The sequence below is a fragment of the Lingula anatina genome, chromosome 6, assembly GCF_051362555.1.
Source record: "Lingula anatina isolate TDL-2025a chromosome 6, LinAna3.0, whole genome shotgun sequence".
Classification (NCBI taxonomy): Eukaryota; Metazoa; Brachiopoda; class Lingulata; order Lingulida; family Lingulidae; genus Lingula; species Lingula anatina.
The window spans coordinates 12674450-12698550 of NC_141772.1; the positions used below are offsets into that span (position 1 = coordinate 12674450).

General features: G+C 35.7%; 1 protein-coding gene across 6 annotated transcripts in view; it reads right to left on the minus strand.

The window, feature by feature from the left end:
* Positions 1-703: 703 nt before the first annotated feature.
* Positions 704-24101, minus strand: part of LOC106166053 (calcium-dependent secretion activator 1) — a 52192-nt gene continuing 28794 nt past the window's right edge. Inside the window, exons 12-28 of one of the 6 annotated variants that reach the window (XM_087014512.1) lie at positions 23739-23926; positions 23218-23383; positions 22540-22663; positions 21605-21628; positions 21263-21286; positions 20128-20234; positions 18759-18770; positions 15051-15207; positions 14290-14431; positions 8369-8524; positions 7800-7953; positions 7376-7450; positions 6890-6973; positions 6193-6312; positions 5732-5836; positions 5437-5523; positions 704-4379 (exon numbers count right to left, since the gene is read on the minus strand). In XM_087014512.1, the coding sequence (XP_086870638.1) occupies positions 4197-4379; positions 5437-5523; positions 5732-5836; positions 6193-6312; positions 6890-6973; positions 7376-7450; positions 7800-7953; positions 8369-8524; positions 14290-14431; positions 15051-15207; positions 18759-18770; positions 20128-20234; positions 21263-21286; positions 21605-21628; positions 22540-22663; positions 23218-23383; positions 23739-23926 (1908 nt within the window). In that variant the 3' untranslated portion in view covers positions 704-4196. The remainder of the gene's footprint in view (positions 4380-5436; positions 5524-5731; positions 5837-6192; positions 6313-6889; positions 6974-7375; positions 7451-7799; positions 7954-8368; positions 8525-14289; positions 14432-15050; positions 15208-18758; positions 18771-20127; positions 20235-21262; positions 21287-21604; positions 21629-22539; positions 22664-23217; positions 23384-23738; positions 23927-24101) is intronic. The other 5 variants (XM_087014514.1, XM_087014513.1, XM_087014516.1 and 2 more) reach the window with 5 other exon arrangements.

The following is a 24101-nucleotide window of genomic DNA, read 5'->3' on the forward strand; positions in this document are numbered from 1 at the left end:
ATGACGAGTGAACAGTTGTCAAAAACAAAAGACCCAGGTGTGGTAGTTCAACTACTGTTGATGCGTGCCGCAACGACCAAACCTAATTGCTCCTCAAGGTCACAAAACAATAACCGGTACTGACGGCTAGGCTCGTCTTAATCATATAAGTAGCGCGTTTCCACCCCCTGATTGAGGGAGTCGTCTGTTGTATTCATGCGACTCCTACTTGACGAAAACGAGGCGCGATACCCGGATGACAGGTAGGCTTACAGAATTTGTGATAGGGTATGATACTCTTTTATGCGATCTGACACACACCTTGAAAACGGGTAGTGTGGTCAGATATACCGGTTTATTCTGGACCCGTAGGTGCCTAGTCTGGTAGTTAGGAAGGCCTGAAATAGAAAGACTTTATATTGACGATAAAAGACTTGAGTGGCCTATGCTTATGCAAACCCACGAGAAATATAAACGTCGATTCCTGATACTTCCTGGATGATTTTAATTGTTTTAAGCAGCACAAAGATAAATGCATTACTGAGTAATAAGATGCAGGAAAACTCATTTTCGGTGTCTGGATGGCAATAAATCCTTACTGTGTCCTTAACAGAGGCAAACTTCCAGATTGCTCTGGAATTCTAGGTGATCGTCGCGGTAACGTGGTAAAATCAAGGGTGACGCCCATTTCCCGGCATTCAAAGTAAAAATAACTAACAATATCAACATTTTCAACATCTGTGCCACTTGTTATTCTTAAAATAAAGCTTTACAAATTCTGGTAAACATATCTCTTAAATGTAAACAGTAATAATCATGTAGAAATAAAATTCATATATAAATAAGTTGAAGATACACGAATGTTGAGAATTACAGTAAAATATCAGTCAAAACAGTCGGACTAAAGCTAATTGAACAAATTTTGCGCATCAAAACCTCTGGCAAGGTATCAATTATTACACTATCTGATCAAATACTGTAAAGCTTATGTATGCACATCCTACTACTAGCTATGTTGTATACATGATGGTCTTGAACTGAAACTCACAGCAGACGACATTTACATGCCTCCAATGCCAAGTTACTTAGACTAACAACGATGTATCATGAGAGGCTACGGCACGTATAATGAACAAAACTGGCTAGAAGATTAATTACAGATAGTAGTCGGGAACACCATGAGCCTCAGATCCGATGCATGTCAGTGTAATGGCAATAGTGATTTGATACTGAAGAAGCTGACCTGCGTCGGCTCTGAAACCCCGGCAGATTGATGTGAAATATTGGCGTAAGCTTGTCTTGAAGATTTCCTTTCACAGCGGACTGCTTCATGGTGTAAACGTAAACGTTTTTAAATTGACAAAACCCGTCTACAAATATTGACTAAAAGCACTACATGAACTAAACGGTGGCTACGCTATCCAACTTTGTAACAACGGTTCAAGTAAACTATTCATACTTTCTCAGGCGCTAATGATTCACAGATCTACTATACTTACTACCATGTACGACCCCTGTCCAGTTCCACAACAAGACTTTGTAGAAAGTCGATATTCAATTGTAGTCTACTTTGACTTGGGATAAACCATCAACAGTCCACATATTCGTTTCACAAAAAGTCAGAAATGGTATGTATTTTAGATCTAGTAATATATAAACCGCTGCATTTTTTTCCGAGTCAAAGTAGACCAAACTTTCCTAACCGTTAATTTAGTTAAAACGTATTCTAGAAGCCTTGCTCTCATTGCTGTGAAAATGCTAGTGGAATGTTAACTTAGTATTCTATATGATCTACAAGCCACTCTTATGGCACATGACTGGCCACTACTCAGAATTTTAAGGAACAAAATGATATTTTATATCTGAATACCGTCCACTACGATTTGACTGGCAAAACTAGCATATACTACGTAGCATAAATTGTTGTCATTCAAACCCCTTCCTTCCCCCTTCTCTATCTTTTACTGGCCAAAACATGCTACCTAAGATCAATCCACCTACAGCAAAAGAAAATACTCAAAACACTAACTGCAAAATATATTTCAGTCAGAAGCGTGTCAAGAATATATTTAAAGAAGCTGACTATGTAACACTTCCTACTGCATCTAGTTATTGCACTTCAAAAGATCCCATATATATTCATAAAGACCATACATAATCATATCTTACATCACTGTATAAATGTACAAGAGGAATTGGTACTACCTCACATACAAAAAAAGAAGCATGTATGACATAAATGCAATATACAAGACAATAACGCTGGTTTTGATGCTATTCTCGAGATATATAATGCACAACCCAGAACTTCACATCACATACTTAATAATGCTGCACTTATCCCATAACCTTTAAATAATCAAAGATTCTATTTTTCTGAGCAAAGAAATGTATATATTGTACATTAGCTCCACTGTATACAATTTCTATACAACAATGACACATATTTACATTGACATCTTTTAGGTCGAACAACAAAAATTTTGCCACATTCTTCAGTCAAAGCTAGCAATGTGCCGAGTCCATAAAACCATGCTACATATACTTATTATGACTGGTATGTACACAAACCTAAGTGGTCAGCAAAATTTTACAGACTTATATTGATTCCATTGTACATAATAAATAAATAAATCAGCTAATATATTTACAGTTATAGAGTACCATGTTCAATAACGGTACTGATTATAAAGGAAACTTTTTGCTACATCATAATAAAAACTAAATGCTCAACTTGTTTCATAATTGCTTTACAACATTATAAACCGGGGTAATGTTTTTTGAATATAATACTAGCTGATTCTAAATAATCATCAACATTATTTAATCATAACCAAAAAAATCAAATACAAAATTGCACAAAAAACAAGTCAACATTAATTATCATGGTTAAAGCTAATGATTTTACTTCCTTAAACTGAAGTTATTGTTTGGAACTATGTTCTGCCATGTTATAACATGTTATTATTACTGGAAGCATTGACAAAGTTATAAAAAAAAAAGCCTTCGGCAATAAACTTTAAATTATCAGATTCATACTTCCTTTGCCAAAGTAATTCAAAACTTAGATCCACTTCAACATGTATCAAACCGTCCAGGTCAGAGTTTTAGTGCATCTAACAAGACTTTCTATGTCATAATCATCAAGATAGAAACTCCAAGAGCACAAGCAATCACGGTTTCAGAAGAACTGTCACCTGTCAGAAAGAGGATGCCCTGTGGAATAGAGATGACGACCCCATGACACTTCAAAGCATAGCCTCCTGTCAATAGTGTTTTGATTTCATTTCTATGTCCACTAATCAATGGACATGACCACGCAACTGGGTTATATTTATCTTAGGAACCTGATAGGTTCAAATGCCGAATTTCCAACAATGTAGAGGTCAGCCACTGTGGGCAGCAGCAGGGGGCAGCACATGTTCAATATGAGACATTATGGTGCCACATTCCGGTCAAGCATTCATGATGTAACACTTGAGTAGAAGCCGTGTAGCTGGTAATCCATGAACACAGACAGTTAACATGTAGCCAGCATTCCATTACCATGAACACAGGCATTTACCATGTAGAGGGTCATCCAGTACCATGAACACTGGCAGTTACCATGAGACTGGTCATTCAGTACCATAAACACTGGCAGTTACCATGTGGCTGGTCATCTAGTACCATAAACACTGGCAGTTACCATGTGGCTGGCCATCCAGTAGCATGAACACTGGCAGTTACCATGTGGCTGGTCATCCAGTACCATGAACACTGGCAGTTACCATGTGGCTGGTCATCTAGTACCATAAACACTGGCAGTTACCATGTGGCTGGTCATCCAGTAGCATGAACACTGGCAGTTACCATGTGGCTGGTCATCCAGTAGCATGAATATTTGCAGTTACAATGTAACTTGTATACCATTTAAGATTGCAGTCAATTCAGTCAGTTTTCAGATTCCATTTGATTCAAAATGAGGAACAGTGAACCACTAAAGCTCCATCAGGTAGCACAGTATGTTTGACACCATAGATTTTAGAGTTTGTAGTAGCAACATCATGGATAGTCACCATGGAAATGGCTGTATGGTACCAGCTGCTTACTCAATAACTGACAGATTTTCTAGCATCCCCAGTTCATGTGTGGATAAAGGTCCAGCATTACCAGGCGATAGTGACTTTAAACAGGACGTGGTGAGAGATGAGTTTTGAAATTTCAGTGTCATAATTTCAGCTGTCACTGCCTTTGAGAGCACCAAATTTAGCGACACCATTACTAAGGAATTTTGAAGCACCGCCGGAGAATCCGCTGGCTGCACTGCCGAGCCCGCTGGTCATACTGCCCAGGCTCATGCTGGGGCTGTTACTGGTGCTGCTGGAGGTGCCCTTGCAAGACTGGGTGGCCTCTTCAACCTGGGGGAATACAGTGATATTAGCCTTATATAGCCATTTACAGTCCAATTCCTTGGTTTACTACTACTACTAAATATAATAATAATAATAATAATAATAATAATAATAATAATAATAATAATAATTTATTTGCAACTAAAATAGTTGGATTGTATAAAACACTTAACTGATAAACTGACTAATTGATAATAAGATTAATAAAATTGTTAATTGAATGTGTTAAGATGAAATTAAAAATCTGGTACTCAGTTTACAAAATGTTTGTAGCGATAATGATAATAATACAGTAAATGTGGCAGATACTTTCTTTAATATAATGAAATATAAGACAGAGGAGATGCACTACATAAATTTCTCTCTGATAACCAAGCATAGGTTTTGAACAGACGGGAAACATTTCATATTAAAGGGATAACAACTCTTCGTATAAAATCTATATTTCACAATAAAAACATTGTGAACAACTCATAGAAATATAATACATTCTATTGTACAAGAAAAACAGCAGCTATAGCTATTATTCTGATATCTGAGCTTGTCTTTAGACCACGTGACCTCCATTGATGGCTATACTCTGTTATAATCTCTTAAGAGATTTTCACAAAAAAAAAAAAAAAAAAAAAAAAACTTTTTAGAAAAAAACCAGGGACTAACTTTGAATGTAAAAATGGATTCATTAACCATTGGTCAGTACGGGAAAATTGTTGTTTACTCCAGGAAAATTCATTTTTTGGCCAAAACAAAGAGTTATTATCCCTTTAAGCTACCATAAGTCAAGTCATCTTTAGGGCATTAGGCCACACTTTTTTTATTTTTATGGATGACATCCTGCGCGCGCACCGATTTTCATCCGTTCTCCAAACCCCCCCCCCCCACGAAGTCAGTTGTCGCAAACGTCGTTTTTTCGCCCTCTCGCACCGATTTCGGGGTCCCAAGAGGATGTCATCCATAAAAATTAAAAAGTGTGGCCTTATGTGTAAAAAAAAAAAAAATTACAAAAAACAATATTTTATACAGTACACGCTGACAAAAATTCAAATTTCTTCAAATCTTATACCTGTAGTCTGTTGCATATAGTTTGGTAAGTCTTCGAGTTGAGGATTTCTTCACTAACACCTTGAAGCTCAAAGTCTGAATAACATTTCTAAAAAGAAACAAAATTTGCAGTGAAATACCTGGTCTGAAATGTTTATTAAATCTAAACACTTTTATTTTCTACACATATTTGCTGCAGCTCCAGAGCTATTATAATGGATACACAAATTTGAACCCTTACATTAAAACAGACATATGTGCAAACACATTTAATGATGAGCGTATTCAGTTGCCTTGAACTGTTGGCTTGTCATTACCTTTGCTATTGTTTGATAACACTGTAGCTGTACCGGGTGAAGGGAAAGATCCAGGCGGTTAGATAACCAGTCACACAGCGTCTTCATCTGGCGGGTATACCATTGCTGGAATATAAGTCAATACAATAACTATCATATTATACACCTTTACAATAATATTACAGCTATGAACACTAAGTTGACTGCTCTGCAGTTTGTATCAATTCAAAATATTGCATTTACATTGCACTTTTTACAAACTGTGTTCAAGTGGTGAGATCAATTTAGAATAATTTTGCAAATTCAATAAAACAATAAATCTAATTAATAAATGAAATAATTACCAAACAATCCCAATAACCAAATGAGGAATATTGCCAATGCCAGCTTAAGATTATTAAACACCTGTGTCAGTCTAAATAAATAAATAAATAAATAAATAAATAAATAAATAGGATCCTCACGATCTTTAGTATTCTTACTTCACATATGGAGAGTACAAAGAGTTCATCCGATATTTTTTGTCTAATAACGTCCAGGTTAGCTCTCATAAATGTCACGTATTCTTTTCCTACTTCCTGGTTACTGACTGGGACCTTTTTCTGATAAAACAAGAATTAAAAAATAAATACAAAATAGTTCAATTATCTTCTTTTTTACAACAATTCAATTACTTAATTCATAGAAATGATAATATTAGTTTAACTCACTGTCAAACTGCAATTAAAGGGATAATAACTCTTCGTATGAGATCTATATTTCACAATAAAAACATTGTGAATAACTCATAGAAATATAATATATTCTGTTTTGCCACAAAAACGGCAGTTATAGCTATTATTCTGATATCTGAGCTCGTCTTTAGACCACGTGACCTCCATTGATGGCTATACTCTGTTAAAATCTCTTAAGAGATTTTAACAAAAAAACAAACTTTTTAGAAAAAAAAACAGGGACTAACTTTGAATGTAAAAATGGATTCATTAACCATTGGTAAGTATGGGAAAATTGTTGTTTACTCCAGGAAAATTCATTTTTTGGCCGAAACAAAGAGTTATTATCCCTTTAATCTCTCTGATCCAATTATGGTTAAGTATAACTGTTTGAAATGTGATCAATTTAAAGAAACTGGTGTCCAATATTAAGTTTTTATCAGTATTCTTGAAAATTTCTACTCACTGCTATGTTCATTATGGAGGACAGGAAAGAACCTTCATCATAGCGAGAGAGTTTGTGAACAACATTTTCCAAGATGCTCAAAAGCTGAAACAGAATGGTTAAAAGTAATACAAACTTTCATAACATCAAACATAAGGGGCAAAGTGTAAGATGGAAGAAGTATAAAGGTAAGTTTTGTGTTGACAAATATATTACATGAAAGCTACGGTTCATCAGTGCACAAGAATATACAGACATGAGCCTAGGTTTAAAAAAAAAAAAAAACCTCTGAACATTTATCACATGAATTAACACTTTACATTGACAAATCTCAGGAACCATGAGAATTGAATAAAAAAATGCGGAATTCTGCTTTTCCGCAGAAAGAGCTTGTGTCTAAATCTACCTGCACATTTACTTACTTCAAAGATATGATAAATGTCACTGTTGTTTTTAAACATCTTATTCTATTTTATTAGTTAACAATTTCTGTGAAAGCTGTCACACCTTATCTACCACACTCTTCACCATCTGAGTCTGGATCTTCTCCAGGAGCTCATCTACCTGGGTGTGGTACTGACGCTGGAAACATTCAGAAGATCCAATTAATTTCTTATCTCTAAATGATATACTTGTAACGATCTAGACATTATTTTTTTACTTTAAATGGTAAAGATAGCCTATTTAAGTTTGGCAACTGCATTCATTGTGGGCCAATCATTTCTGAAAAAGCTCTAAGATTAATACTGCAAAGTAGACTTTATGAAGACAACTTAACTTTATAAAGATGTCTATCAGACTTTGAAAAATCCATTAATCAGCCTAAGTTTTCCAGGTTAGCCATCAGATTTCAGTAGTCTAACTTATTTCCAAAACCCTCAGGCTTTTTTGTGTAACAAATAAAGAAGTATCAATGTCAAGAGCATGTTACCATGTCCTCTGAGGGCATCTCCAGGGCACACAGCTTCAGACACTGGTTCTTGAAGTCCAGCGCCACATTCATCTGCACCATCATCTCTGAGGGGATTACGTAGTCTGTACCCCCGCGGCCCTTCTTCAACCACTGTTCAAAGGCTGTCAGAGTTCTGAAACAGAGACACTAATACATATACAATATTCTAAAGCCTTTTTTGTGAACTCAAGTATCAGCAATAGATGATACCTACAGAAGACAATTCCAAACGAAGACATCCCCTCTTCCCAAGATAAAAGTAATGAGCAAAATAATCGGATATATTTGACTGCTACCTCTGACTGTTGTGCCCTCTTTATTCCCCGTGTTATGGCAGTGACTCAATTTTTTCAATAGAGAACACTCTGAATTTTATAGATACTGAAAATCAGAACATTCCTATTGATTGTTCTATAGTTCTTTTCTATACAGTAAAAGCACCAAAAACCCTACACAGAAATACATCTTTAATGATTCTGAAATTACGCCAATGAAAGTTTTATGATTTTACCTCTTGAAAATGAGTCATTACCTTATCTGAACCATACCTTTTAGCTGCGGCTTCAATCATATCAGAGGCCATCTGTTTCAGCCGGTGGTCCAGGTGTTCAGCAAAGACCTCGTCAGGCCAGTGGAGGTCACGGATGAAGGACTGGAGAGCGTCCAGCTTCCACAGCATGTCCTCCGACGTGTTACACCCATTGCTGGAAGTGGATTAAATAAATAATTTAAAATAAAATATGTAAATAAATAAATGAATAAAAAGTGATTAGATGGACTGGAATAGACATCTTGCGATTGAGAGCATGGAATGAGTATTTCATATCAGTATTAGAATTATCTGTAATTAATCTGACAAAGAGTTGGATAAATACACAGACATAATCGCAAAGTCAGATAAGATTACTCCTTGATAAAAATAAGATTATTTATAGATATTTATTTGTATCATTTTTTCCAATATGTCTTTTTGATAACATGAGCAGCACATTATAAAACTATTACAGACTTAAAACTTTTTGAATAGATATAAATAAATTTAATTTAATTTCTCAAGTTTTTGCAATGGTGCTTTTGAATTAATGCTTTTAAAAATGACTCCTTTTGTTGAAAACTAACACGCTGAAGTTGCACGATAAGCATTAGAAAATACTCAGATCTTTTCATGATGTTCAATGGAATAAATCTAAAATCAGATTCAGATTCAGCTACAACACAGGTTAAAAAACATATCCAATTGACATTAATATAGAATTAACCCGAGAAGCACATACAGATACAGCAGAAATCAGATGGCATATAATCAATTATTAAAACAAATGCTAATGTTGTTGATAATAATCCCAGGCCTAATGCATCGCAGATGCCACAATCATTTATAAAGCAAACATCGAGTCATTTGTCAATAATTCATGAAATCATACTAAGGTGAAATGATAGAGTTGCATGAATTTACACAATCAAATATAGCACTCATTTCTTGCTTGACAACTGCATAAACGGTATCACATCCAAGTAGAGTTAATTCAGAGAACTTAATAATTCAAATTAAACAGCAAATGGATGATTTATAGGTAAAACAGAAACCCATTTTAAAAATGTTAGGAAATCACACAGACGCTATAAAACTATTTTGTAATACAAGATATTTAAAGAAGATCACTGTAATTGAAGAGAGAGGGTTTTCATTGAAAAACACATTTCGGATAAACACACAAAATAAGATTACTTTTTGTATGGTAAAAAAAGTGGACAGACTATCTCATGCTCAACTAGACTATGCATTTATAAGAGCATAGGTATAAGAGGGGATGTGGAAAAAAGGGCATTGGAAATATTTTTCTTTCAAAGAAAATAATATTTATATCATTCATCTATCAAAGTCCATAACATTTAGGATATTTAATGAATAATGTTGGACATCAAAGCTGATTTGTATTAACAAAGGGTGTTAAAGAGGACTGTATCTTGTATGTGGTTAGACACACATATCCAGCAAGTTTGGAGAACAAATTGGAATGGAACATTTGACACAGATATGAATATATTAGTAAAACAATATATATGGGAACCAAAGGTTATCTTCATGCTACAGGGAAGAAACTATGATGATAATTATTAACAAATAAATAAGTTAAACTAGTTCTCAGTTCCAGTCATAAAATTGCAAACTGTCTAATGCCATATGAACCTGCTATCCTTCTGCCATCTATAACTTCTATACAAGAGTTCAAGGCAATCATCTTTGACAACTGCTGCCATCTATAGATGTTCAAGGTGATCACCCTAACAAATGCTGCCATCAACAGTGTTCAAAGCAAACACCTTGAAAATGATATTCACTGGCATCAGACAGGTCCCATATATATAGACTTTCCTGAGAACTACAAATGTGGTGTTGTTAACTAGACAGGCAGTATACATCATAAGAAAAAGACAACAAGAAACAGAGAACACACTTATCTTTTCAACAGAAAGCTGTTTTGTTTCCTGCCAAGTACTTACCGAAGCGGAGTGCTATAGAAGTGAAGAGCATTCATACAGTGAGTTAATACTGCACACAATACAATGACAATATGTGCAACATGCCATACAGTATATGCTTACAATGAACACTGGGCCATTCCACAGTATTGTGTTTTTTCTTTCTTTTCTTTTTAAATCATCCCATTTTTAATTGGAATTGGTAATGACGAGTAAAATACACTGTGGAATGGTCCTTTTTTTTTTTCAGTCATGGCTGTGAGTCCCCCATGCAGTCAGTATTGCCACACATTCCATCTATCAATACACACTAGGCAGTGAAAACAAGCTACAGTAAAAACTGCATCATTTTTATCCCCTAACAGTTTTTGAACCTGGCGATCAATCTGGACCTCAACAGAATACAGTGTCTTATTATTATTCTATGGAGGTACTGTATATTGTAAGGGAAAATATTTTCAAGACTCATAAAAATCTTGCAAAGGGATTTTGATGTCATTAACTCTCTTATGTATTAATAAAATCATTTAGCTAAAGCCAAACTGTGATTTTTCTCGCTCTAATCTATGCGTAAGCAGAGTTCACAATGCTTAAACAAAAGGCTTCCTAACTCTTTAAGTTTAGCCATTTGTTATGATTAAATCCTTTTTGTAGAATTTTTTTTAATTTGCATCTTTTTCATGAAAAGTTTTATTAAATATAATGGGTGAAAGTCTGTTCCACAACCACCCATCTACTAGAGAGTAACTCCTCCTCCTCTCTCTCTTTCTCAAACACACACACACACACACACACACACACACACACACACACACACACACAAATCCTCTGACCTGACTGCAAGAGAAGTATATCTGTATATATGTACTGTAACAGTAACAAACAATACCACTTTACATTTTAATAGGCTGCATTCCAGACATTAAGCCACACTTATCGATATGCAATACACGGGATGGGGTGGGGGCTTAGTGCTTTGTTATTTTCCCCACTTCACAGGTCATATTTAATTCCAACATCACAAACACACCATGCAAGGTACTGTTCAGTCCAGTTCTGACATGTTCAACATTAAAACGGTTTCATTTCTACACAAGAATGCTAAATAATGCCATCATGAAAATCAATATTGTGATTGTAACAAGTGTAACTTTCATTTTCTGCCATAAACTCACTAAATCTGCTTACAGTAAAGTCTTGAAAATTTCGTCGCTTAAAAATTAATTAATATTTTTAATTGTGTAAATCCGACTAATTTTTCAAAATTACCTCTCCCCGACTCCTGGGTATGACGAAATTTTCAAAAATCCGGCCTTTGGGCTTTTATCCTTAGCGACTGTTATCTTTGACCTTCCTATTACTATATATTTATTATATTTATATATATTTATTACTACTTCCTAAGTCATTTTCTGGTGGTAAATAATAATCTATTTATTAGTGCATCTCGATTAAGTTATATTTAACTTACTGTACCCGAAAACATGTTGAGAATTATTTTCTCGGTAAGAAACATACCTCCTGATAGAGGAGAAGGATCAAGATAAGCCTAATTGCAACCTTGCATCATAACCTGGACGCGACACGTTTAAAATATTACGCACTTGGGAACGTTTGTTGCATGCAGGGCTTTTCCCAGGATTGAGTGTCAGGCCTTCTAAAATTACCATCTGTAACTTCCTAAAAATTTACAGGGTGTTAAAATAATGATCTCCCGTTGAACTAATATGAAAACTGCATTTTTTTATTGCTTACATCGCGAACAATCTCCCGATGAAGATGTGAAAATTGCCTTTTCGTCTAGCAAGGATCGCGAACGATCTCCCGCTGACGATCTTCCGCGAACGAAGTTCCCTAAATCCCTTGAACTTATATGAAAATTGCATTTCATTCTTGCTTACATCGCGGACGATCTCCCAATGATGATATGAAAATTGCCTTTTCGTCTCGCTCGGATCGCGAACGATCTCCCTCTGACGATTTTACGCGAACAAAGTCCTGACGATAGTACGCAAACGATTCTCCGCCGAAGATATGCCGTGAGCGGGGAAGGGGGGGTTAAAGATAAAACTAAATATATGTATTATTTATAATATTCAAAGGGGGAGGCGGGTTTAAAATAATGATCTCCCGCTGACGATCATTCGCAAACTAAGTTCCTTGAACTAATATGAAAACTGCATTTTATTATTGCCTACATCGCGAACAATCTCCCGATGAAGATATGAAGATTGCCTTTACGTCAAAGCTAGGATCGCGAACGATCTCCCTCTGATATGATCTTACGCGAACAAAGTCCTGAGGATATTACCCGAACGATTCTCCGCCGAAGATATACCGTGAGCGGTGGAAGGGGGGCGGATTAAAGATCAAATGAAAATGAATATTTTTTAAAAATCCAAAGTGTGTGTGTGTGTGTGTGTGTGGGGGGGGGGGGTTTAAATAATCTCCCGCTGACGATCTTCCGTGAACAAAGTTCCCTAAATCCCTTGAACTAATATGAAAATTGCATTTCATTCTTGCTTACATAGCGAACGATCTCCCGATGATGATATGAAAATTGCCTTTTCGTCTCGCTCGGATCGCGACTGACGATCTTACGCGAACAAAGTCTTGACGATATTACGCGATCGATTCTCCGCTGAAGATATGCCGTGAGCGGGGGAAGGGGGGGGGTTTAAAGATAAAATGAAAAATAAATATTATTTGTAAAATTCAAAGGGGGAGGGGGGGGGTTAAAATCATGATCTCTTGCTGACGATCTTCCACGAACGAAGTTCCCTTGAACAAATATGATAAGTGCATTTTATTCTCGCTTACATCGCGAACGATCTCCCGCTGAAGATATGAAGATTGCCTTTTCGTCTCTCTCGAATTGCAAACGATCTCCCGCTGATGATCTTATGCGAACGGAGTCCGTTACAAATATGAAAATTATCTTCTCGTCTCGTTTGGATCGCGAACGATCTGTTGACGATATTACGCGAACGATTCTCCGCTGAAGATATGAAAATTGCCATCTCGTCCCATTCGCATTGCAAACGATCTCCATGTGCGAGCCAGGTAATCGTTAAATGGTCCTAAATTGAACATGGACATGAATAGAAGTGACGGGTACATTTCACTTCGAGATAATATCTTGACTTTTTCATTGTGTCTTCCGGGTACATTTCACTTCGAGATAATATCTTGATTTTTTCATTGTGTCTTCCTCATTTAGGACAGCCGCCGATAACAATAACGGCGTTACAAATGACAAAGCCGCGGCCTGTGACTTCTATTTGCCGGCTTGATAACGCACCTTAAGCCAGGTAATAGTAATGCAACTAAAGACAAAAGGCCGACGTTCCCGCAATTGAGAACGGGAATTCACATCTAAACCATCTATATTGAGAGTAACCGCTCGCAGGGGCGCACTATTGTTCCTATCTCCCATTGAGAGTGTTATCGGCAATGTTATCCTGATCGTATCATTGTCTTGAATCAACTGACGCATTACCTTCATGTTTGAGCTGGACAACGCGGCCATATTTGGTGACGAACTTTTCAAAAATTATCGAGTACCTCATTTTTAAGGTCGACGAAGTTTTCAAAGGGAAAAAAATTACGTCGGCGGCAAATCGTCTGTCGACGAAATTTTCAAGAACGACGAAATTTTCAAGACTTTACCGTACTAGCATTACTACAGAGTACAGAGTGGAGGAGTAATAACAGATAATTTCCATTTTCACTAAGATTTTTAAAATCCTGGTGAATTAATGTGGCCATCTAGAAACACTTTTAGAAATGAAACAGTTTTAACTTTCACCCTGTCTGAACAGGTCTGTACCTAAAAACCCTTTGCCCAACATTAAAAATACCAGAAAACTTAAAGTGGCTGAAGATACCAAAATTCAGTCTTCCAGTACTTGGATCCCATACCCCCCCCCCATCTAACAACAAGATCCAATCAGTCTCGGTCCACTGAAGCCTAGTGTGAACTTACCCAGCTGCCTCCCATTTCTCCTTTTCAAAGCCCCTGTGGATGGACTGAGCAATGGAGGACTCCATCAGGTCCACGTAGCGCACCACCTGCGGCGCAAACACGTCACGCAGGTGGATGTGAAACTTGCCATTACGCAGGTTAGCTGAAAATGAAATAAAAACTTGTCATAACAGTTTTACCACTTACTATTTTTATCATTATCATCATAATATCATATAAAATCATGTGAAAAAGCTTTTGATCAAGTTTTGCTAATAAGAGGATTTTACTACTACTTATACCAGTTCTGTCTTTCAACCTCTACATGGAACTTCTCTCTTTTGCAAACTGAGTGCACTATATATTAATTTTCTTTTTTCTGCTGTGGGAGAGGATGGCCATGGGAGAAAAGAAGGTATATACTGTACAATAACAGACAAATAAACACGTGTGAGGCATGGGTTTACCACCTCCCTTAGAGGGCAATCAGAACAGACGATCTGTGGACTAACTGATCCTCTGACAAAATATGGACGACCCCACTTAAGAGAGGTGCCACTTAATCCTCTGATAGTCTCCCTGCTTCCACATGCGCCATTAAACCAATTAAATCTCAGCCCCAAGGTTTAATTGGAAGGTCCCTCACCAACAGCATGTGGAGGCCATCAGGGGATTAGTTGGCACTGCTTTTAAGTGAGTCAGCCATATTTAGTCCGCGGATCTATTAGTCGGCATATCATCTTGTTCTGAATGCTATCACAACATCATCATTAGCCTCTTACCATCAGTCATCAGGTAGTCATTGAGGATCTGGAAAAGCGGGAAGCTATCCCAGGTGTCCGGGGGCTGAGACTGGAGACAGGCGTCCATGTCCACGGCAAACAGCGACCAGAAGATCTCTGCGTGCTCCACCAGCAGGTCACTGAACCACGCAAATGCCTGGAAGTCCACAGATTGACCAACATTTACAATCATTTTTTTTTAAAATTCTTTTCAAGTGCATGCTTTGTGTGCAAGAGACTAGATTGTAGATTTTTGTTTTTCGTTTTAAATATTGAAATGTGAAAGAGAGTCAGTAATTTGGAAGCATCTCCAGATCTTTGACTGATTTTTCAGTATCATGATCCAATTCCATTTAAGGTGTCCTATCAAGGATTTTCTTTTTTTTTTTTTTTTTTTTGCCCAATCAAATTTTCTTCAAAAAAGAGGAAGTTTTTCTTTTACACATGAAAACTTGTTCAGACTGTCCCTGCACTTGGTTTTGATGTTTTATACCATTTGTTATTAAATAATTTAGAAATAATTGAACAGCCACCAAATCTTAGACCATCAAATCTTTTTGTGCATTTCAGAAAGTAATATCTACCGTAATTTTATGTTTTTGTAGTGTTCAGATTTGAAATGAGAAAGATAAGCAGCTTTTCAGGGCATAAAATAATTGCAGACAGAGAAACTGTGACTCTGGGAAATTTCATGTGTGTAGTATACCTCCATCTTCTTGACAAAAAAATTAATGAGAAGCTAATCATCCAGAAAATAATCATTTATTAACTAAATCACTAAATTTAAAATGGAATAAAACATGGTCTCCAAGTGCAAGGATTGGTCCAATAATGATACATTAGTAGGAAAAAAGTGCATTCCCTGCCCGAGGAAACTTCATTTTTACAGGTAAATCCCACATACTCTAATATGTCACATCAGTCAAAAAATTCCAAGAGAGGCTCCAGTTCTATATTCTCTAAATATTTACTTTCTATAAGCACAGTACTATAAATAGAGATTTGGAAATACAAACAATGCATGACATGATCAGTTGCAAAACTGATCTAAGCTTCTACATTTGTTCACTACATATTTAAAGCAAGGTCTTCTTCACTGAAGGAATTTGCGGAAACATTTGATCAGAAAATCCCACAATTGGCCAAACAACATCAGAAAAATAAAAGAATATCTAGGGAGAGCACTCTAAGCTAAGCAAGGGAAACATCTGCTAGTTGGGTAAAAGGACAAAAAGTTTACAATTAACTACTGATGAATGTTAAAATATATGGGATAACGTATTCAATAAAAAAATCAATCAATAATAGCACCAACTGCTGGCTGTCACATTTGTAGTAAAAACTGTACTAACACTGAAATAAAAATAATCATAACATGTAAAGGTTAAAAAATCTATGAAACAAACAGTTTGAAGTTCATAAAACCTAGTACTTTTCTTTATGCCACCAATAAAAATAACATCTCTAATAACAAAAATTAAGTAAGATGATAAATAAATGAAGAAATAAATAAAAATTAAAACTGAATTAATTTAAAATGCTGGCTAGCTGATTTATTAGTGCAGATATTTATTCATGCTGTCTGCCTGGCAATGTGTGACAGTGACCGTGACATTTCCAGATACGGGGGTAAAAAGTAAATATCTAATATAAAAAGTGCTATATGACCAAATTGAATAGCCTAGAGGTCGGTTAACACATGTATTATGAACACATGGACATGTATTCCTCCGCCACTGACTGACGGTCATTTCTCTACATATGTGCCTACCTGTAACTTTGAAAACTGAAATGCCAAATGTAAATGCTTTTAAAACATATCTCATCATGTGGTATGTTCCTTAGGATGCTGCAAGCGATTCCAGTGAATTTCATCTTATTGATTTTTAAACTATTACAACACAATCCATGTACAAAGTTTAATATGCAGTTTGTATTGTGAAGAATTAGCTGACTGTTCAGTGTGTATGCTGAAATGCCAATTTAGAATAAAAAAAATAATTTCAAAACCTCAGGAAAAAATTGAAGTTATAAGCGTGTGATTTGGATAGGAAGGTTCTTTATTTTGCATGTAACCAAAAGTTCTAATTGTCTAAAAATGTTCTCAAAAGGGCATCACATAAGAAAATTGTTTAAAAAATTGAACACTATATCTGTCAATTTTATTTGATCAAACATACAAAAAGACTTAATTGATGTTTTCATAGTGCATGCAAAAAAAGTGCCACCTTCAAGTAAACAAGAACTGATTTGGTGTTTTCCAAATTGTGGAAGAGATCACAGTGCCATCTCTAGGGCAAAAATGTGTCTCCCAAATTCACTGCACTCAAATCCACATTAAAAACTTTATCATTTTGGTGACCTTGGTGCACATTATGATAAGAATGTCCAACCTAGTGGCTTGTCTCAAGCCTTGCTTGCCGTCCTGCAGCATGCATGCAACAAAAAGAGTCCTGGATGACCATTAGTGGAAATTTAAACCAATGAAAGTTTACCACCTATCACTCAAATCATGATCAACATAAATCTTCTCAAGCAAATGACATCTAGTATGAACTGGAAATGCTAAACAAGCAGTAATTTAATTTGGGCATTCTCTTACAAAAATCTTTCATTCATTTTGAAATATGTGTCACTTACAAACACAAATCTCTTGTCGGGGGAATAGTAAACACTATCTTGAAAGGTGGCTAAAAAGGGTAGTAAAATACAGATGACTTGTGTTTTCTTCTGTTAATTTTGTTAATCTTGTTTATTTGTGAGATTTGGTTGGTGAAATGGCCAGCATTGTCACCTAGGGCAAGATTTTATAAGTCATTTTTCAACTGATTGTCTTAAAATGTTTCTAATTTTTAGATTCTAAGTGCCTAAGCAGCTACCCATTGAAGCAATTAGCAGAGTTCATTATTTTCATTATTCCATGATTCATTTATTATTTTTTTCTTGTTTTCTTTCATTTTGGAATAGCAGGCAAGCTTACAAAAGTTACAAAAAGAAGTGAAAAAGCCAGTTTATAGTCAAATGATTTGGAAAGTAAAAGCTCTCCTCAAAAATCAAGGATCATTCTTTAGAACGCAAGGCAAAATACAAGCAACAAAGTAGCAGAATTAATATGCAAATCTTCAAAAAAAGATAAGAAGCAATAAAACTTCTGTCTGTATAATTTGCACTGTCATAACTATCGTTTTATAAACATACTGTAATTTCACTTTCTTCATAGGACCAGGCTAATATATAAAATGCTATCCAGCAGTATTAAATCAGATTACTTTTAAAATGTGATCAATAAACCTAAAACAGATGCCAGCAAGCTTATCAGAGAGATAACTGTAAAGAACAGCAGAGTTGCAATGACTTGACGACAGAATTGGAAAGTGACACATCTTGCCAATGAACCATTACTGCCATCTATGAATGTGTTTATGTGATGGTGGCTCTATATGCACCAACAGGATAACACAAATAGGTAATGAATTTTTCTAATACATCATGCCCCTGCCCCCTGCCTAAATGGGGAGGGGGGAGGGGGGGGTTAGACGCTTTCTCTACATAACAGCAGAGCTACATCTCAATTCCACCCGCCCTTGTCTCTCCTTCAGTCTTCAAGTCATTGCCCTCCTAGAATGGCACTGAATGAATCAATAAGTGAACTAAAACAATTCATCTAACACAGCACCACACTCATCAGGGGTCTGGGTATACACTCACCGCTCGAAACTCCTACCAAGCACAAGGGAAACAGGGATATAGATGTATTTATTCTTTTATAAATATACATTTTGTGTTAGTACAGTCAATCTACAGGGAAAAGTTAAAATGCAGTGACTTTTTCTCTATGATTTATGCCTGAATTCATAACCTGAAATGAAGTTAATGAGAATACCTAAACGTTATATATCAGACACAATCCCCCAGTATTTTCCATTGCTTTATAAGACTCTTAACAAAAAACAACTGATGGAAAATATTGAGTTTATTAGGATTAGTTTGATATATTAGGAGGAAAAGAAGGGACACATGCTGCTTTTTTTTCTGTAAAATCTTGGAGTAAATATTTCTTGAATGTTTTCATAAACTTAGTAAAAATAAATAAATAAATAAAGACAAGGCTTCAGTTTAATGAGGGGGCCAAATATCTTTGTAATTTTGATTTTAGAAAAATCATGTGTCCTTCTGGCTCCTATCAAGATGGAGCAGTCACATTCTACAATGTCCGGCTCCACAGTGTGCACATGGCATACAAGAACATAAATCTTTAGCATGATGGCAACACTTTCCCCAAGATGAAAAAAGAAAGAAAAAAATTGTAAACAACATTCATTATTATCAATGCAATAAGTAACATATCCATTTACAAAGCAGTCAACAATCTTGATTAACTTATTACACAGGTTTCCCAAAATTTTCACAATCTAAATATAAAAGGAACACTTTTGGTATCGTAAACAATATAAGTGTAAAAAAAATGAAACCTCAAATACCAAACTTCAAAAATGTATTCATATAAAAAAATAATCTAAAATCAAGATCATTTCAAGTCGATTATCACTAGTTAATGAAAAGCACCCATCACAGGGAAGAGAGTTGCCAACACACCAATACAGAGCATTGAATTCCACCACAACTTCAGCCATGCTAGCAGCTGGACAGTATGGGGGGGATGATGGGACAGAGAAGCTTCTGCCTGGACATATGGCTTCTGTGCAGTCTAGTGGTACTATAACAATATGGTGCTCTGGTCTCTCTCACTCTCTCTCTATATATATGCATACATACAGAACAGTGTTGTACAGTGTTTTAACTTGATGGGTTATTTCTCTAGACATGCCTACATAAAGTACATCTCAGACAACTATTCTCATACTACATATTACTTCATAAAAATCCTTTAATATCACAATAATAAGAGCATAAGAAATGACTAGTTATCTATCTGACCATTATGGTAATTGTTATGAACAATTTTCATCAATAAATATTGATTTATCGCAAAAAACAGGGGAAGATGTATTTCAATAATATCAATATGTCTGCCAAATTCAAAATGGTGGCAAAATGTGCACCCCATGAACCTTACCTCTGCATGGTGTTCTTCATTCTGCTGGAGAACTTCTATACAGAGCTCTGCCAGGTGAATCACATCATCCAGTTTTCTCTCTGGTGGGACATCATCATTGTAAGACTCTAGAAAATTTATACAAAAAGTGAGATATGGGCATGCATTAATAAAGTATAGAGAGGTTCTATAGCACTCTGGTTGAACTGAAGCTAACACCAGCAATGTAATTTTGTATTATTCCAGGAAGAATCAATAACATATAAAAACATGAAAATCATCCCCATCATCTTTTAATTACAAAATTAAAATTAAAAAAAAATTCAGGGAAGTCATTTAAATGGGATAGAGCCTAATGTTGGTTCCAATTCCTCTTCTAAAAAACTAAAATCTTCAAATGACATGTAACCCTTTATACCGAGAGATAAAACTTAGGCCATGTTCTTTCAATGCATTATTTTTCAAATTTAAGGCTCTCTTGAAAATTAAAGTCCACAGTAAATATGAATATTCTGCCTTGCATGTCTGGCTTGAATATTTTTTCTTTTAACTTATGTACTTAATCAAATTCAGCCCATGCAGCTGATATAGTGTTTCAAAATACTATAAAAGTACAAAACTGTCTCATCTTTAAAATAACCAAAAAAACAAAAAATACTCAGAACTGATTTCACCTGAGGCCACAAAACTCAGACAAAAATGTGATTACACAAGAAAGAAAAATATCCACAATTCTATACATAAATGTGTGTTGAAACTGAGAAGGTTCGTCTATTGTGCTAAAACATTTTTTCAACAGGATTTAGGTTCAGTCAAAGATTAATTTGTCATAATTACTGACAAAGAGACAAACAACATTATCATCACAACAGAAAAATAACAAGGTGTGCTACTGTTGAGGAGAAAACTCCAACAATCAAAAAGATTTAAATATAGCAAAGTAAACTAAAAGGAGATTAGTGATCAATAACTATTCTAATCAGACAGAAAGGGACAAAAAACTATCAACTAATATATATGCACTGTAAGCAAACTGCAGGGAAGAAACAACACTGAAAAGAAAAAAAAGAAAACATTGAAAAACTATTGGACAAACATCACTCTAACTCTGTTTAAATGAACACAATGTCTACTGTTATTTCAAAGCTCCATTCACCTTTCGACTTCCCATTGTGTGTGGCTGAAAGCATGCCAAAACAAGAGGCAAATGTTAGTCCATAGCTGTGATTAGACCAAGTGCCCGGTTTCAAATAAAGTTCTCAGTTTCTGTGCTTAGCTTCAATCTAATATCTTTAGTTTGTTTTTGTGTGTCTTTGATAAGAAGGGGCAATGTACTGGAATGTGGCAGGGAGGTTTTGGCTACACATAATCACATTTTTTGATATCTGTTATTTTAACTTTTACTCCTTGTGCTACCCTGTATTCCAACAGCACACAAACAAAATGTTAGTATCAAGCTCATGCCACTTTCACTTTCATTTTTGCCACCCCAACTTACATGTGCCCATACTGACAGATACTCCTACAAAGAGACGAAGCAGGAACAAGTTTAAAGTGTAAGGAAATTTTAAAAACCTGTATTTGCATCTATGAGTGTTCTTGTGTGCGTGTGTTATGCATGTGCACCCTTGGCATATAATAATTGAATCACAATAATTGAATTACAGTGTTATTTGGTTTTCAATTTTGTTTTCATGTTCTGATATCAATGTGGAAAGACAACAAGGCCAGGAAGTCATCCAATATAGATGTCAAAGGCACAATGATATGAACAAGTTTGAAGATGTCATAGACACGACACCACACTTTTTCTGAAATGTTTAGTTTCAAACATGTATTAAGTTCAAGGATTTTCAAAGTAAAAAGAACAGAAAAAGACAAATACTTGTCATCTTTGAAAGCAGCTTTTTTTAAAATTCAAAACAGCACCTAATAAGAAATGTTTTATTTAAACCCCTACTGCATCATTGATGGAGAGGGTGGGCAGTGCAGCTTTATCCACCTAATATGTGCATCTACACATTTAGATATGTAATACCTTTGTTTTCTGATGTATGACAAACTAATTATCTGCTAAGTTGAAGTACTGAAAGATAGGCAGAACTAATCTATTGACTGAAAATGTGTTATCATCTGAAAAAGACTCACTTTTGGTTTAAGCATACATATCTATAGCATTATAAATGCATTGAGGACAGTAAAGCATACTTTGAGGAGATTATACTTTAGCCCCACTGCAGAATACCATGGTATATGGGCCCTCAAAAATTCCTGACAACTACATCTTCCTCATTCATCTTGCTATTGGCACATTTCTGTCACATTTTGATATGTGAGGAGAAATACATGGGTTACCTTGATAAATACACATAAACATCCATAACAATATATTAAAAATCAGTTCATTCAACTGCCCGGGTTTTGCCCTCTCACCTTCTATCCTGGCATACTCGGATATTCTGGTGTAGTTGACAAGAGCAGCTTTTTCAAGACATTTCTTGATCACATATCGTACTTCTTCTGTGGGAACAGGGGTTACAATGTCCTTCATCAATACCTACAACACAAACATTTATCATTACAGCCCTCATTTAATTAGACTGAAACAATGTTCATTATGAAGGGGTATTCAAAGTTATGAACTAACACACATTTTTTCAGTCTGTGGCTTTCACTTTTCAGCCCACTGGTTACTTGGACTAATAGTAGGCTATAGGAAATTATTTGTCCAAATCAAAATGATGATGATAATGATAAAATCTATGAAAAAAAGGGGGATTTTATTCTAAAACAAACATAAATCACTTCTAGTCTTTTCAGACAATGACTTCAATAAACCTTATCATTTTTCAAGTGTCATGCCAATCATCAACTCTTCGCATAATGGCTGAAGTTGCAGACAGCACTTTTTAAACAAAACTTTACCTTACCTTTACCTTAGAACACATGAATATTTACACCATTACTGAAGCTATGATAAGAATTTTGTGACATATCAACAAGCATATGCCAATTTCCAACACAAATGAGTACTAGAAAATAGATAATATGGATCTGACTAGTGCTTGAAGATTATGCAGCATGTCTATAACAATAGGACTCTGGGCTTACTCTTTCTAGCAATGACAGTGTGGCCTTGAGAGCTCCCTCAGGGCGACCAAATGGGAAGACGTAGCGAAAATGAGTGATTTGGTTTTCCAGTAGAATCCTCAGCCTTTCCTTGATTTCGTCAAACTTTTCTTTCTCTATTAAAAGGACTGTACTGCTACCATCAGGCCTGGAATGACACATTTTATAATAAGTATATATTACGAAATGTCAGGTCATCAAAGTTTCAGGTTGAAGCAAATGTTAATTATAACTTCAATAATTTAGACAGTAGGCTACATCGTATAATATCAACAATGTCAATTTCTGTCAAAAAGGCTTAATCTGAATATTGACAAATAAAGGCTTTAAAATTATGAGAGAGAGAGAAAGAGAGATAGAGAGAGAGAGAGAGAGAGAGAGAGAGAGAGAGGGATAATAGGAGAGAACTGGGAGAGGTACAGACAAGGAGTGAGGTGATGGAGAGCCTGAAAACATCCTGACAGAAGTCTCCCTAATCTTCACAATGCTAATCTTCTCTGTACCTGTTCCCATGCACGTGTGAAGCACAAAAAGCAAAGCTGTAGTGCATGAGGGTGGGGTCAATCATGATGCCATTCTCCGCCCTCTCCAGCAGGTCGCTAAGGTAACACAGGTGGCGGTGACAGCCGCGCACGCCGTAGCGTGCCGTGTACTCATCGAGGCAGAACACTTGACCTGGACTGAACCAACCCTACAACATACAAATGAATATATTTCAATATAAAGCATTACTGGGAGTGCACAGTACGGGGCACTTGCTGGATGACTAGATTAAGTTGATATCCATGACAACTTAAATTAAACTGTCAACAGAGCAGAAGCCCTGTGGGTTAATTATATCATATGTCTTGTTAATCTTTGCAATA